This window comes from Ranitomeya imitator, chromosome 2 (genome assembly GCF_032444005.1).
Source record: "Ranitomeya imitator isolate aRanImi1 chromosome 2, aRanImi1.pri, whole genome shotgun sequence".
Classification (NCBI taxonomy): Eukaryota; Metazoa; Chordata; class Amphibia; order Anura; family Dendrobatidae; genus Ranitomeya; species Ranitomeya imitator.
This window is the reverse complement of record NC_091283.1, coordinates 191,117,505-191,132,978: the sequence shown is the minus strand read 5'-3', so window position 1 is coordinate 191,132,978 and position 15,474 is coordinate 191,117,505. Positions and strand designations below refer to the sequence as shown.

General features: G+C 37.4%; 1 protein-coding gene across 1 annotated transcript; it reads right to left on the bottom strand.

Annotated features, from left to right (window-relative positions):
* Positions 1-1,880: 1,880 nt before the first annotated feature.
* On the bottom strand, positions 1,881-14,499 carry LOC138662596 (myosin-1B). The gene is made up of 41 exons (XM_069748409.1): positions 14,481-14,499; positions 14,067-14,109; positions 12,490-12,702; positions 12,260-12,403; positions 11,663-11,819; positions 11,555-11,582; positions 11,352-11,466; positions 11,034-11,126; positions 10,879-10,942; positions 10,696-10,794; positions 10,316-10,419; positions 10,084-10,222; positions 9,878-9,996; positions 9,647-9,796; positions 9,394-9,564; positions 8,999-9,305; positions 8,823-8,893; positions 8,596-8,683; positions 8,380-8,497; positions 8,047-8,170; positions 7,821-7,957; positions 7,470-7,725; positions 7,140-7,382; positions 6,880-7,056; positions 6,644-6,789; positions 6,470-6,560; positions 6,004-6,393; positions 5,800-5,926; positions 5,479-5,597; positions 5,182-5,378; positions 4,907-5,090; positions 4,644-4,809; positions 4,322-4,446; positions 3,543-3,851; positions 3,192-3,395; positions 2,982-3,107; positions 2,733-2,903; positions 2,545-2,649; positions 2,328-2,423; positions 2,100-2,234; positions 1,881-2,007 (listed from the first exon to the last, which is right to left on the bottom strand). Exons 3-41 carry the CDS (start codon positions 12,688-12,690, stop codon positions 1,990-1,992), a joined length of 5,814 nt encoding a protein of 1,937 aa, XP_069604510.1. The 5' UTR covers positions 12,691-12,702; positions 14,067-14,109; positions 14,481-14,499; the 3' UTR covers positions 1,881-1,989.
* Between the last annotated feature and the right edge of the window lie 975 nt (positions 14,500-15,474).

Here is a 15,474-nt window from a genome sequence, read left to right as displayed (position 1 = left end):
TGTTCTGCCTGTGCTTGGTGCTTGGTTTTGATCTGGTCCCGTCCCTGTTAAAGTCTTCCGTCTGCTGATTCTGCACTTCACCGCCCTCTTTGTGTATGACCTTTGGCTACATCCTGACCTCCCACCGGCTGTCCCTGCTGTACCTCACCGCCCTCTCTGTGTGTGACAATATTGCTTTGCTGATCTGACTACTGTTTCTTCCTCTTCACCTTTGCTTTCCTGCGCTGCTGTCGGCTCCCAGTGGGGCTTTGCAGTAGCTCTGACCCCTTCTCTGATGCGCGGTCACGTGACCGCAAGTCCTGTTGGTGCTAAGTATTCCACAGCACCTCCACTCTCCTCAGGTCCCAGCTCTTGGCTGCTCATAGCCACGCTAGACACCGGACCCTCAACCCCTTGTAGCTGCTGGTAAGAGTCCTCAGCATTTCCCTGTCTGCGTCCTCTGTAGCCAGGATAGTGGTTACCGAAGGTTCTCACTTTACAGGAAGTGTCAATGGGGATGTTGAAGTCTCCTAAGATCATAGTGGGGATGTCAGCGGAAAGGAAATGAAGTAGCCAGGTGGTGAAGTGTGGCAGGAGTCTGTGTCAGAGGGGGGTGAGCCAGGTTTTGGTGATGGTGAGGTAGGAAAGTTTGTGAGTAATGAAAAGCTCATGGATGTAGGAAAGTTTGTTGCAGACAGAGCGAGCGTTCCATAGAGCTCCTGTTTGTGGGACTGGGGAAGTGGGGGTTGGGCAAATGGGTATAAGGTTAGAGAGGTTACGGAAAGTTGTGATAGAGCGTGGATGGGAGGTAGAAATGACTGTGAGAATGTGGTGAGGAGGACCAGGATTTGGAGAAAAATCACCGGCAGTGAGGAGGAGTAGAGAAAGTGTTAGCAGGTGGGAGCAGGAGAGGGCATGAGGGGGCTGTCTGTGTTTGGAGACAGGATTGTATGTTGAGGAACAGTTCTGAGGAGGTGAGATGGATGGGGAGGATGGAGGGAGAAATGGTCAGTTCCTTACTAGGTGTAGGGATTAGGGGGTTAGTAGAACGTGAAGGATTATAGGGGTGAGAGTGAAATCAAACAGAAGCATTGTTTATAGTGACTATGTATCCAGTTACCTTCAGTTCCATTCAGGTTCAATTCTGGATTAATTCTGAGCTCGATGATGACCAGATTGCCTGTATGTAGCAGAAATGCTCACTTCCTATGAGCGCCGACCACCAGGCAGAAAGGGTTTAAACTAGGTAATTTTGTGATGATAGCTTTCCGTTCAAGTCAATATGGAATAGCAAGTCTGAAGCTCAAACTGGAGCTCTGTCTGATAAAAATGCAAATTTCAAGGACAAAAAAATGTCTAAACCCAACTAGATTTTGTTGCTAAAATGTGATAGGTTTAAGATTGTAATGACTTGTACCATCTCAGTGTAAAACTGATTTATTGTATTTATGATCTAGCTGGAGAGTTTACTCTTTGATGGGAAGCTCTGCTAAATTGGATCAGCAACAATTTTCATAAAATGCATTCCACTAATAACGTTGATTACATGATTTTTGTAATATTAAATGAGTTTATAGGGATCCAAAAAGTATTTTAGCTCCATATACTTGCTTTAAAGTAAAACAAAAAAAAAAACAAATTGTCCCCAAAGATGGGCAACATCTTTCCTACTTAAAGATACAATTGTCAATTAGTACAAATAACATACAAGGGTTTTCTACTATTTTAATAGATAAGAGTACTCTTAGCTTGCTTGCTGACACTTAACCTTGGGCTCTGTGATCAAGCTCTCTGTTATCTATAGATATGAAGTCAGCGTTGAATGAATTATTCATCAAGTTTTAGGGACAAACGTGTTAAACTTGTGAATTGTTGGCTGTAAAAATGCAAGATGACACAAATTTAAAAGGCTCACATATGAAATTTATTAACAAGATAAATAAAAGACAAAATTAAAGACTGAGAATTTCCCATTTTGAAATTTCCTCAGTCTTCAGTCATTTAAACTCTTTACTCTTCGCTTTCCTTCTGCAAGTAAAATAAGAGAAAAACAGATTAAAATCAAATAGCTTTTATAAATACATATATGTCGTATCAATCAAAATATGTTCATATATTACCTTTCCACCAATGTCACGACTCTTGGCCCTTAGCTTGTTCACTTGGGACTCAGCAATGTCAGCTCTTTCCTCGGCCTCTTCAAGCTCGTGCTGGACCTTCCTGAAGCGGCTCAGATGGGCATTGGCTTGTTCCTCCTGCACACATAATAATCAGTGATCGAATTAGTCCCTTTTTTGTTTGTGTGCAAACAACAACAAAAATTGTCAAATTTAGTAGATTTTACTTACAGATTCCTCAGATTGTCTCTTGTAAGCCTTGACCTTCAACTGCAGTTTGTCAACCAGATCCTGGAGTCTCATGACGTTCTTACGGTCTTCTTCAGTCTGCAAAAAGGATGTTAATTATTACAATGGTAAATATGATTTAGTTTAAAACTAACAGTCATAGATATATCACATGGTGTAGTGGGCTTTTAATATTAATGTGTTTTGTTTTCTTTTTTACCTGGTAGGTCAGTTCCTTCACTCTCCTCTCATATTTACGAACACCTTTGATGGCTTCAACTCCGCGTTTTTGTTCATTATCCACCTCATTTTCCAGCTCACGGACCTACAAATGACAATTATACAAACCATATACATTTTGCAATTCAATTAGAATTGTTCTCAATGCTTTTTAAAAAATGTGCTTACTCTGGATTCCAGTTTCTGGAGCTGCTTCTTGCCACCCTTAAGTGCCAGTTGTTCAGCTTCATCCAGACGGTGCTGCAGATCCTTCACTGTCTGTTCCAGGTTCTTCTTCATTCTTTCCAAGTGAGCACTAGTGTCCTGTTCCTTCTTCAGCTCCTCCGCCATAAGAGCAGCCTTAAGAACAATAGATTAGTAATGAGTTTTGTGTCAAGTAAAGTGAAATGCATATGTAGCATTAAAGAGTAGGCTTACATCAGTGATGGCTTTCTTAGCTTTCTCTTCAGCATTTCTTGCTTCCTGAACAGTCTCTTCTACTTCACTCTGGAGCTGACCAATGTCTGCTTCAAGCTTCTTCTTGCTGTTGATCAGGCTAGTGTTCTAATTTAGAAAATATAATTTTAATATTGCACTTGATATATTTTTAGGCATGATATGTTTTTGTAGCTCAGAAGTAGACCTTACCTGAGAGTGCAGGAGCTGAAGACGTTCACTAGCATCCAGAAGTTCCTGTTCTGCAGTCTTGCGAGATCTCTCAGTCTGTTCCAGAGCAGCTCTATACTCTTCAATTTCTGCCTGTTGCAAATTGTTTCTACGTTCAATGACTGCAACCTGTTCCTTCAGATCTTCCTGTCCTCTGACGGCGTCATCCAGGTGCAATTGAGAATCCTGTTGGGAAAGTGCAAAAATATGTATGAACTATGCAACTGCTGTGTTACTCTTTCATTTGTAATGAGTTTATAGCAAATTAGTAAAATATAGAGAAGATATATGGTAGAGGGGTTATAAATAATGACAGATGTTTGATAAATCTACCTTCAGTTGTCCTTGCACATTTCTGAGTTGTTTCTGTGCCTCTGCAGCCTGGCGGTTGGCATGGCTGAGTTGGATCTCAAGTTCATTCAAGTCTCCTTCCATCTTCTTCTTCAGTCTGAGAGCATCATTTCTGCTTCTAATTTCAGAGTCCAATGTGCTCTGCATGGTGTCAATAGCCCTCTGGCTGTTTCTCTTCAGCTGCTCAATTTCCTCATCTTTCTCTGCAATCTTCCTGTCTACCTCTGATTTAATTTGGTTAAGCTCAAGCTGAACACGAAGGATCTTGGCTTCTTCATGTTCCAATGATCCCTGTAGAAGTAAATTAAGAAATATTTTGATATACCGTGAATACATTTTAATTGTAAACAAAATACAAGTTCCTTTCTAAAGTTAAACAGTTCTTCTAACAGCTTTTCAAAGCAAAAATATTATGCCAGAAAATCACTCATTTAAAAGCAAAAGGATCTCAAAAAAAGAGTTTTCGTTAAGTTTTGTGATGTGCATTTCCACAGACCTTTCTAACTACTTACACCAGCATGTATTTCTGATCTAATATGAGTCATAGCTTTTGCATGCAAAGCTATGTAATCTAGCAAGAGATACTGTCATATGCCAGAATATTAGAATAAGTGATGTGTTGTCAGGATCTTTATGAAAAATAGTAGTCAGTACTAGGCATGTACACTTAGATTATACGATTACTATACAGGATTAACTACAGTAATTTAAAAAGGTAGAATAATTTATTTTAAAAATGTGCAACAGTTATAGCAACATACTTCAGCTTCCTCCAGAGCTGCCTGCAGATCGCTCTTTTCTTGCTCAGTCTGTTTCTTGGCCTTTTCTAATTCATTAATGGTTTTTCCAGTGTCAGAAATCTGTTCAGTCAGATCTGAAATCTCCTCTAAAATAAGGAAGTAAAAAAAATTTGAAAATTGCAAAATATAATATTTTGAAATAATATAACATAGGAATATGTGAAGCTTTGAAAAACTATAGCCAAATCTTTTAAAAACATGCTGGCATCACTAATTTGCCCTACTTTATAGTTAACTACGAAATATAAAGAGTAAAGGATTAATCTCTATTAAATAAACATACGTTGTAAGTTCTTGTTTTCGCGTTTCAAGGTCTCAACTTGTTCCAGGGACTCTTCATAAGCATTCTTCATCTTGAAGATTTCAGTGCTTAAGGCACGGGCTTCTTTTTGAGCAGCCTCTAGCTCAGCCTGTCCCTCCTCATGCTTCTGTTTCCATTCAACCAGAACCTTCACAAATGAATATATATTATATTAACATATAGCAAACCAGCTGAATATGCATAATCAGAATTAAAATACCCCAGTGCTAGCTTGGGAAATCTACCTTGTCAAAGTTCCTCTGCTTCTTATCAAGAGCAGCTGCTGCACCGTTTGCTCTCTCCACATCAACCATGAGGTCTTCTACTTCAGACTGCAGTCTCTGCTTAGTCTTTTCCAATGAAGCACACTTGGAGTTCACAGCCTCTACCTGCTCCTCAGCATCCTGCAAGCGCTGAGCCAGCTTCTTCCTGTAAGTACATTGAGCAGATATATCACATAAATTGTTTTCTTGTCTGAAAGTAATAGTTATTGTAAAAACTAATTGGAGTTTAAACTTACTTGGCTTCTTCCAGTTCCTCTGTGCGCTGAATGGCATCAGTTTCATATTTGGTCCTCCACTGGGCAACTTCACCGTTAGCTTTGGACAAAGAGCGCTGGAGTTCAGCCTTGGCTTCTTGTTCCTCTTCATATTGCTCACGAAGTAAGTCGTTATCGTGACGGGAAGATTGAAGAGCATGAGCAAGGGCGTTCTTAGCCTGCAATATACACATACATTTTGCTTGTTGAAACATTAAAATAATCAAATCAACATTTTACTAGGAAATGATATGTAAACAAACAGCTCTAACTGTATACCTTTGATTCTTCCTCTAGTTGTCTCTTGAGTTCCTCCACCTGCTGGGTGAATCCCTGCTTTCCTCTGGAGAGCTGAGATATCAGAGATTCCTTCTCCTCTACTTGACGAGACAGCTCACCTACAATTAGGAATACAGATGATATTCCACTTTAAAAAAATGTATTTTACTTAGCGAATAGCTAGATAATTGTGGTGGTGAAATAGTGTAGATTTTTAGAGTTTATACTTGGTATCATTAATTCTTAGTTTGCAAAAATGTTATATTCACAGACTTCTGTTTCTGAAAAATAGATTATGTTGATGCTAATATATCAATTTACCATTTTCTGTCTGAGAACGGGCTCTTTGAGCTGAAAGGTCATTTATTACACGTTGATGCTCATCATCCTTAGACTTCACTTCACTGAGTTGGTCCTCAACTACGCGGTTGATCTTTTCAAGGTTGGCCTACAAAAATAAATCTTAGTAAGATTTTCATTAACAGCTTAAGTAGACTCATAGAAAACATTTTGTCATAAAAATACCTTAGCTTTAGAGATGCTCTCCAGGTTACTGGCAAGATCATCAACTTCCATCTTCAGTTCACTCTTTTCTTTCTCCAGTTTCTGCTTTACACGTTGCAGGTTATCAATCTGTTCACCAAGCTCAGCAACACTGTCAGCGTGCTTTTTACGCAGGGCGGAAGCTGTAGCTTCATGCTGAAGGGTGGCTTCTTCCAGATCACGTCTCAGTTTCTGGAACTCAGCTTCACGCTTCTTGTTCAACTCAATCTGGGCGGATGTTGCACCTCCAGCTTCTTCAAGTCTTTCACTGATCTCTTCAAGTTCTCTAGAAAGATCAGCTCTCTGCTTCTCAATCTTGGCACGAGCTGCGCGTTCAGCTTCAATTTCTTCTTCAAGTTCTTCAATACGGGCCTAGAAATCAGCATTTAGTCATTACTTGTAATAACATCTTTGCTATACGATATAATCTTGTTTTACAGGGTTTTACCTGCAGTTCTTTGATTTTCTTCTGCAGTTGTAATCCCAGGGACTGTTCGTCCTCTATCTTGCTTTGCAATTGGCTAATTTCAAACTCTTTCCTAGGAAGTACAAACAATATGCAGTTTAACTTCCAGCTTTGTATACAGATTTTTTGTATAAAAAAAGATTCATAAATACACACTTCTTAAGTTTCTCCTCGGTTTGTTGTTTGTCATTTTCTAGATCCATAACTGTTTCCTGAGAGAGTTTGAGGTCGCCCTCAAGCTTCCTCTTAGCTCTCTCAAGGTCAAGACGGAGTTTCTTCTCCTGTTCAAGGGAACCTTCCAGCTACATAAACAGAAAGTATGATATTCGTTATAAAATGAGATTCATCCAAACTGAGAAGTGTTACAAATGATGTGTATTACAAATACTTACATCGTCAACTTGTTGTTCAAGCTTTGTCTTGGCTTTTGTCAAAGAACTGACTTTGTCTTCCTCAGCCTGGAGGTCATCAAGTGTTTGCTGGTGAGCTTCTTGGAGAGCCTTCTTTTCCTTGGAGACTTTGGAGATATTTTCATCAAGAGTTGCCAGTTCTTCAGTAAGGTTTTTAACCTGTAATTGAAGAACATGCATGAGCTTAAAATCATAGTGATGAGTTAATTGGAAGACAAGAATGTTCTAATTGTTGACAGTACCTTGTTTTCTGTGGCATGCTTTTCTTTTTCAACTTTAGCCAGGGTAAGTTCCAAGTCATCAATGTCTTTCTTCAGCTCAGAGCATTCATCCTCTAACTTCCTCTTTTTAGCAGTCAGCTCAGCATTACTTTCTTCTTCATCTTCAAGTCTTTCATTCAGTTCCTTCAACTTTGACTCCAACTGGATCTTATTCTTGATGAGGCCTTCACATCTTTCCTCAGAATCAGCCAGAGTCTCAGATTCCTAGAGAAGTTATAATTCATATTAGCTTGGTATGTTATTTTCAGTTACCTAATATAATGATGTATTGATATATGCAAATGTGTTTACTGATTGGACTTGAAGAAGAAGGTCGTTCTTTTCTTGGACAATGACAATCAATTTTTCCTCTAGCTCCTTCCTCTTGGCTTCTGATTTGGCCAAAGCATCTTTTGTCTTTTCAAACTCGTCCTTCATGTTTGCCATCTCTTTTTCTGTCTCAGCACTCTGCAGAAGAGGCTTGATCTTGAAGTAGAGCTTCATCCATGGCCAGTGTTTGACATTCATGAAGGATCTAACATTGTACTGGATGACAAATATAGCCTCCCTGTTTAAAGAAATGGAGTTAGTGTTACGTTTTCCTAAACAAAATACATTGAATATATCATTGAGTTATATTCTAATATCATTAAATAAAAATACCTTCTCTCCATCATCTTCTTAAACTCAACTCTCATCAAGAAACCTCTGCAAAGAGCCTGAGTATTAGTAATCAGTTTTGCCAACTTTTCATCTCTCATCTCTTCCAGGGTACCCAGGAGACCAGCTTTGAAGAACACCTTACGGATTAATAAAAAAAATAAAGTATAAGTTCAAGGTAAAAACAGTCCATGTTAGCGAAGATATCTGATGTCTACTAACAATATACCTTAGTGTGCCCAAATTTGTATTGAGTGTGATCAACATCAATTGAGCCCAAGAGTTTCTCGCTGGCCTTTTTGCTGTCAATAAACTGCCCTTCTGGAATTGCACTAGCGTTCAGCACCTTGTAACTAGCAAACAAGAGTAATTGAAAAATACTGGTCAGTCTTAACAGTTTCAGGAATTTTAATTGGCAATATATTAAATGTTTTGTAAGTGTAATATGTTATCTCAATTTTTGTTATATCAGAGCTACAGTATAATGTAAGGTAAATTAAATGGTTGAAGTAGTTAGAACAGATTTGTGCAAAGCTATTTTTACTTAAGAAAGTAAAATTACCGTTGTTTAAAGTCAGCATAGAGGATTCTGCTTGGGAATCCCTTTCTGCAAATTCTGATACCTTCCAATACACCGTTACATCTCAACTGGTGAATGATCAAGTGGTTATCCATGATACCTGATAGTATAAAAGTAATTTGATTGTGCCAATGATAAATAATGATGTTCAGTTTTAATGTTCTCTGTTTAAACAAGCAAAAATATATAAATCAATACCTGGAGTCTTGGTCTCATTAGGGATCAAACAACGCACAAAGTGAGGATGGGTGCTTCTCAAGTTGGTCATCAGTTTGCCCAAGTTTTCCTGAAGAAAATACAAAATAATATATATTTCAATGAACTGAGAAGGCTGATGAACATCCTATATTAAAGGAAATTAAGAATGCATGAAAATATATATATAGCTTACATTTAATATTGTATGTACAATAATTTATACTGACTCTGAAAAGAGCAGACACAGTCTGGAAGGAGGATCCCTTCTTCTTCTTTCCACCTTTGCCACCAGCATCCGCTATGTAAAAGTACAGCAAAACATTAAGAATCATTTTTATCATGCAACCTAACTAAATGTTCTCAATATGATAAATACAATAATGGACATGAATGAGTCACTTACCTTCAGCACCAGCATGGGAAGCATACAAGAAGCACAACAGTTTGACAGAAGACTTCTGGTAGAGCTGGATAACAGACTCGTTCAATGGATCCTTATTCTTATCGAGCCAACCAGAGATGTTGTAATCCACAGTACCAGCATAATGCACCAGAGAGAAGTGAGCTTCAGCCTTTCCTTTGCCTGGCTTTGGCTTCTCAAAGTTCTTGCACTTGCCAAGATGCTGTTCATACAGCTTGTTCTTGAAAGATGTGTCAGTGGCCTTGGGAAACATGCACTCCTCTTCAAGGATTGAGAAAATACCCAAGGGCTGAAAGCACACAGCAAATGTTATTGTGTTTCTGAGTAACATGTAGATGCTTACTATAGACTTATAAAGCCTATTTATGTGAGTTTACCTTCTCAATGAGCTCAATACAGGCAGCCAAGTCCATACCGAAGTCAATGAACTCCCAGTCGATACCTTCCTTCTTGTATTCCTCCTGTTCCAGGACGAACATGTGGTGGTTGAAGAACTGCTGCAACTTCTCATTGGTGAAGTTGATGCAAAGCTGTTCCAAGCTGTTCATCTGTAATTTATTAAAAGGACATGAGAAAATACAATACAGCTGTCTCGGAAACTCATGATAGTAGAACAGGATGAAGACTTACATCAAAGATTTCAAATCCAGCAATATCCAGCACACCAATGAAGAATTGTCTTGGCTGTTTTGTGTCCAGCTGTTGGTTGATGCGAGTGACCATCCACAAGAACAGTTTCTCAAAGACTGACTTACTGAGGGCACCGACAGCATTGTACACCTAAAGTGGAAATCACAACAGTGTTTATTAGTGTTTATTAAACTAGTACAATTCTTTCTTACTATTTTCTTTATAATGTACCTGTTGCACAGTCTGTCCCTTGGTGACAAATTCATTACCGACTTTTACTCTTGGGTAGCACAAAGCCTTAAGCAAGTCAGCAGAGTTCAAGCCCATCAAATAACCAATTTTGTCAGCAACTGCATTAGAATATATAGCACCGTATAATTGTAAGTGGATGTTAATGGAGCAATTTTGTATATTAAATATTAAATACAAGTGCTAACCTTCAGTGCCGTCTGGCTCAGCCTGTTCCTCTCTTTGCTTCTGCTTGAATTTCATGTTACCATTGTGCATGACTGCACCAGTCATTTTGTAGATACCCATCTTCTCCTCTGGTGTGAATCCCAGGATATCAATAGCAGTCTGTCAGAACATCATAAAGTATGAAAGTGTCAGCCACTGACATATATCACATTTAACAGCAAGAACATACAAATTTAAGTACCACATACTTACATCTGTGGCTACCAATTCTTCTGTATCATCAATACTCTTCACAGTGATTTCACCCTGGCTGATCCAAGGGTAATCATATGGGTTGGTGGTGACCAGAAGCATTTCTAAGCACAAGAAAGTAAACCAGTTTGTGATCAAGGTACAATGTTTATTATATGTATTTAAATTGCCTGAAAAATGTTCCAGGAGGAGCTGAAGCGTTGCTCTATCCACATGGCTCAATAAAGGCACAACCTTATCTATTATTTTGAATTCTGCCTTTTCATATTATATTTATATTTACATTGCTAGCGATCTGTGCATTGAACACATCTGGGATCTACTCATTGCACAGTAATATCTTTAATGTTCTTCAAGGTTCTTCCAGACACTAAACTTACCAACGATCTCTGGTTTATGGTTTGTCAAGATCTGGTAGAAGATGTGGTAACTTCTTTCTGCAGAAAGCTGGAATGTTACTCTGGACTTTTCCAGCAGATCTGTAATTTTATGTAGAAAGTGACATATTAGTATACGTCATAAGTGACAAAAAAGAAGAGAAACGTAAAGAATGTAATTCTTACATGTTTCAATATCAGCAGAAGCCAGTTTTCCTGTGGTTCCGAAATGGATTCTGATAAATTTACCCTAAACAAGAGATAGGTCAGAGTTTACAGATTATCAAGAATTTGAGAAAGCATATGTTTTTTGTGTGTGGAACTGCATTTATAATACTTACAAAACGAGAGGAGTTATCATTTCTCACAGTCTTGGCATTACCGAAGGCTTCTAGCAGAGGGTTAGCCTGGATAATTTGATCCTCCAGAGTTCCCTAAAAGGCATAATGCAATGACTTAGTGTCTTTATGTACAGGCGTATTCACATACCAGATTAAGATATATTTGTATTAATCTAAGATAAATCATTAGGTAGACCTTAAAGTAGAAAGTATAATAGTGTTATACTTGGTAATGTGTAATTTTGTGAGTGTTACATTCATGGTTTGTTAGGAATCTTTTCATAGTGTCAGCTAAGGTTTCTTTAGTTTTGCATTTACCTTCATTTGGTTGGTGGGTTCCTTCTTCTTTCCACCATCTCCAATAGCTGCAACTGTTGCAAAGTACTGGATGACACGCTTGGTGTTTACAGTCTTTCCAGCACCAGATTCTCCACTGGGGATAGAGGAGATCAAATACATCACGAATATGTAGAAATCAAACACATTGCTTGTATTAGAAATAAATAGTTGTGATTACTTACGTGATCAATACAGACTGGTTTTCACGATCTGCCAAAATAAGGAAAACCGGTTATATATTTTATGAAATGTCAGGTGGAACTATTGTTTCTTACGTGAATGATCTGCACCTGTTAACATGAACTGATAGGCGTTATCAGAGATGGAGAAGATGTGTGGTGGGGCTTCCATACGCTTCTTGCCTCTGTAGCCAGCAACCACCTTAGGGTCGTACACTGGCAGCCACTTGTAGGGGTTGACAGTGACACAGAAAAGCCCAGAGTAGGTCTGTAATAGATATAAGCACTTTAGGCAAAAACATTTTATACCATATGAAAGAAGTATATTAAATATGACTGAATATCTGTTATTGTTATTTAACAGATTTCCCCTTGTTTAAAATTTATAGACAACGGCCCCAGAATACAGTTATTAGGACCTAGCTAGGGATATTACGTTAGATATATTAACTAAAGAAATTTGGTCATCTTGGTTAAACATAGACCATTTAAAGCCAACAAACAATTATTGCTTAGGGTTTATACCAATTGGCTTTTTAGTAGGAGACCAGAGGCTACACGCTCTCCTGGGCTTTGCAATATACAGTAAATATCTATCTTGATATTTTGATATGGTATATTATGTTTTCGAAAATATAATTTAACTTCAAGAGTAATTGTTTTCTGACGGTTTCCTAGATTTCGCAAAACAGAACCTTTCAGACTTACGTAGATCATCCAGGCTGCATAACGCTCTTTGAGGTTATAAAGCACAGAAGCCTCATTCAGATGGGTCATCATGGCCATGTCTTCAATTTTGTCATACTTTGGAGGATTCTGAGGGTAAACTTGAGCTTCCTTTACAGTTACAGTCTGGAAAGAAAACAATATGTTTAGTGATGTTATAGAATGTGCAGAATATGGCATTTGATTTATTAGGGATATATTATAATAATTACCCTCCCATCGTCAGTCTTCACGGTGAGTTTTCCATCTTCACGAGCAGTGACCAAACCTTTCACATAGAGTTCCTTTTGATCGTCTACAAAGCAGGTGTTCTTGGCATCAAAAGGTTTGCTTTGAGCCTCCAGTCTCTCCTTCTCCGACTTACGGAGAAACTGGGCGGCATCGCCAAAACAGGCCATTTCACCGTCACCCATGGTTGCTGGTTTCTGCAAGAGATTTTTTTTTTATATATATATATATATATATATGTATATATATATATATATATATATATATATGTTTCAAGATAAACTGCATAAACACACAAAATGTAAAGATAGACCTTTAGACCTACCGGGAAGTAAACCTAATTTAGTTGTCAACCATTGTAAGTCCCCCCATTTATATAGCCATCTTGTTATCATCAGATGTCTCTATTCACATCTACATTTGGGCCTGTCTGGTTAGGTGTGTACGCATGAAAAAAATACTGAGAATTATATTGTACAGTACCCATGGACTTCAATAAGGAAAGACCAATGTCAAAATAATTGGTTATGGTCTGGATAATATTTTTGACAATACAGCACTTTAAAAAAAAAAAGAAACAGGAAAGTCCAAAATTCTATATATCTTATAGTGTATATTATTTAATCATTGAAATTAATGTGTCAATGGCAGATATAATAATTAGAAATGAGGTCAACACACCTCAAAATCACATTTCTTCAGAACGGGTGCAGGAAACAACATATCCTGATCCAGAGACACATTGAAAATCCAACAAGAAGTTCAAAAGAAAAAACTGTAGCACTCTTGCTTTATCTAAGGTGTTTTATTTCCCAGGCATGTAACACTTCAACCACAAAGGTCTTTTTTCAAGCATTGATCTATGGGATGCCTGGGGAATAATACACCTTGAATGAAGCTGGAAGGCTTGCGTTTTTTCTTTCATTGGATTTTCATTGACAGATGTTTTTGAGGATGTGAATACAAGTCTACACTTTATATTGATATTTCTAAAGAAAAAAAATCTTTATTTTTTTTTAAAGAGCACAAACATGACTGAACCTAACCTTATCAAGAAGACGTGGCCGAAATGTGGATCATGTACGACTACTTTACAGGATTTGCAAGGCAAGAAATTTATATTTAATTTTATCTATTTGCCTGCATTAAAGGGAAAAATGGACTCTTAATAATAATCCACCAGAACTTCTAGACATATAATGGCCTCATGAAAGACTGGGTCTCTGTTCCTGTAAGTACAAAGCAGCAGCTGACAGCACTTCAAAAATGCGGATGCACGTTGAGAACCCAATTGGAAAATACATAACAAAAATGAAAGAGAACAGCATCCAGTCCAGGTGAAAAAAAATGCTTGAAAAAGACCTTCATGGTTGAAACCTTGCATTATGGCAAAATAAAGATCGAGTTTTATTTTTTTTCACCCAGACTGGATGCTGTTCTCTTTCATTTTTGGGTCTCTGTTCCTGTCTGCATTGACAAAGCAGTTTTCCTCGAACATAGATTGGTCTAATGATATATAAATGCCCAACCCACCTTACAGTAGGAAAATATAAAGACTCACCTTTTGTTGTCGAAGAGGGCGGAAACAAAGTGGTGATCCCCCTCTGCAGGAAGGAAACAAAAATTTGGAAATAAATTACAGAAATGCAATTTTTCATAAAACAAAAAAGAATTCAACAACCAAATAAATATCTTTCTTAATTGTATTATGGACAGTTAAACAGTTGGGTTTGGAGTAGAGATGATTTGTTACATGGATCTGTATCTATAGGACATTCCCAGAATTTACATTTTGGGTTAATTTTGTTACCCAAATTTATTTATTAATTTGTTTTTTCTTTGCAATGTCTCATAGAGAGAAATAATAGGATGTAATCAAATGTTTTCACCTCCTCTGATAGTATATTAATTAACTGGATTAATTTACTCTAGAACTTCCTATCATACAGAAAAAGACATCATGCACAGTACTCACCACCAACACAAATGTGACCAACAGGGGACTGTCAAGCTCGCCTTTATAGAGCAACCCATCTGCCTACTCAGCTCTCTTCAAGAAAGGAAATGTCTTCAGATTTCCTTAAGTGTGCAACAAGCCCAAATTGTCAGTGCATCGCAAGTAAAAATAACCCGCATAATGTATTAGGACGTCTGGATACTCTACACCTGCTCCTTCAAATTAGAGACCGATCTGAAATCGCACAACACAGTAACAATTCATATAAATGCTATGATTTTGAGATACAAACTAGAACTAATTCCATGCACAATATTGTTTAGAAAAAAAGTCCGATTCCAAATGATTTGTATCACAAAAAAAAAATGTTCTACTCTATTTATAAGAATGTCTTTACTTTCCCTAATGCTCTTTCCTTTTCCTATATCACAACCAAAGTAATTTCTCAATATGAAGCAAACTTAACTTTTAACTATAAAATTAATTATTTGACTTTTTTTTTATGCAAGTAGCATAAATAAGGTATTATGTTTCTTTCATTATCTTTCCAGGTTTTGTTAAAAAAAAAAGCAAGACTACTGTAAGTTTTATACACTTCTTCCCTACATTTATCAAGCAGTTTATATTAGTTTTTGGTGTAATCTCAACTTTATATTTTGCACTTTATAAAAAGAAAATATCACAAATTGCGCACAATTTTTCATTCTTAATCCATGCTTGCCTTAAAAAGGAGGGGTCTTAGGACCAGGAGTGAGCATTCCCAACAACTTTTAGACAGATTTATTAAGCTTTACCCTTAAAAATGGTGCAAATTTTGACATAAATCCATATACTTTTAAGAGTTGTAGATCTCCGTTTTTAATGACTTCTAGACAGTGTATATCTGTGCCAAATTTTTATCACGCTATGCGAATGTGTTTTTTTTTTTCTTTATTAGTGCACTTTATTCCAATGGCATAAAAAAGCTTTACTTTGTAAATCTGTTTTTTTTCTTTTTTTTCCTACATATTTT

Excerpts from the sequence above, each read along its gene's own strand:
- LOC138662596 (XM_069748409.1), bottom strand. The coding sequence starts at position 12,690 with ATGGGTGACGGTGAAATGGCCTGTTTTGGCGATGCCGCCCAGTTTCTC. Across the intron at positions 9,997-10,083 it reads TGAGCCAGACGGCACTGAAG|TTGCTGACAAAATTGGTTAT; the intron begins GTTAGCACTTGT and ends ATTCTAATGCAG. Across the intron at positions 6,394-6,469 it reads AGAAAATCAAAGAACTGCAG|GCCCGTATTGAAGAACTTGA; the intron begins GTAAAACCCTGT and ends GCTGATTTCTAG.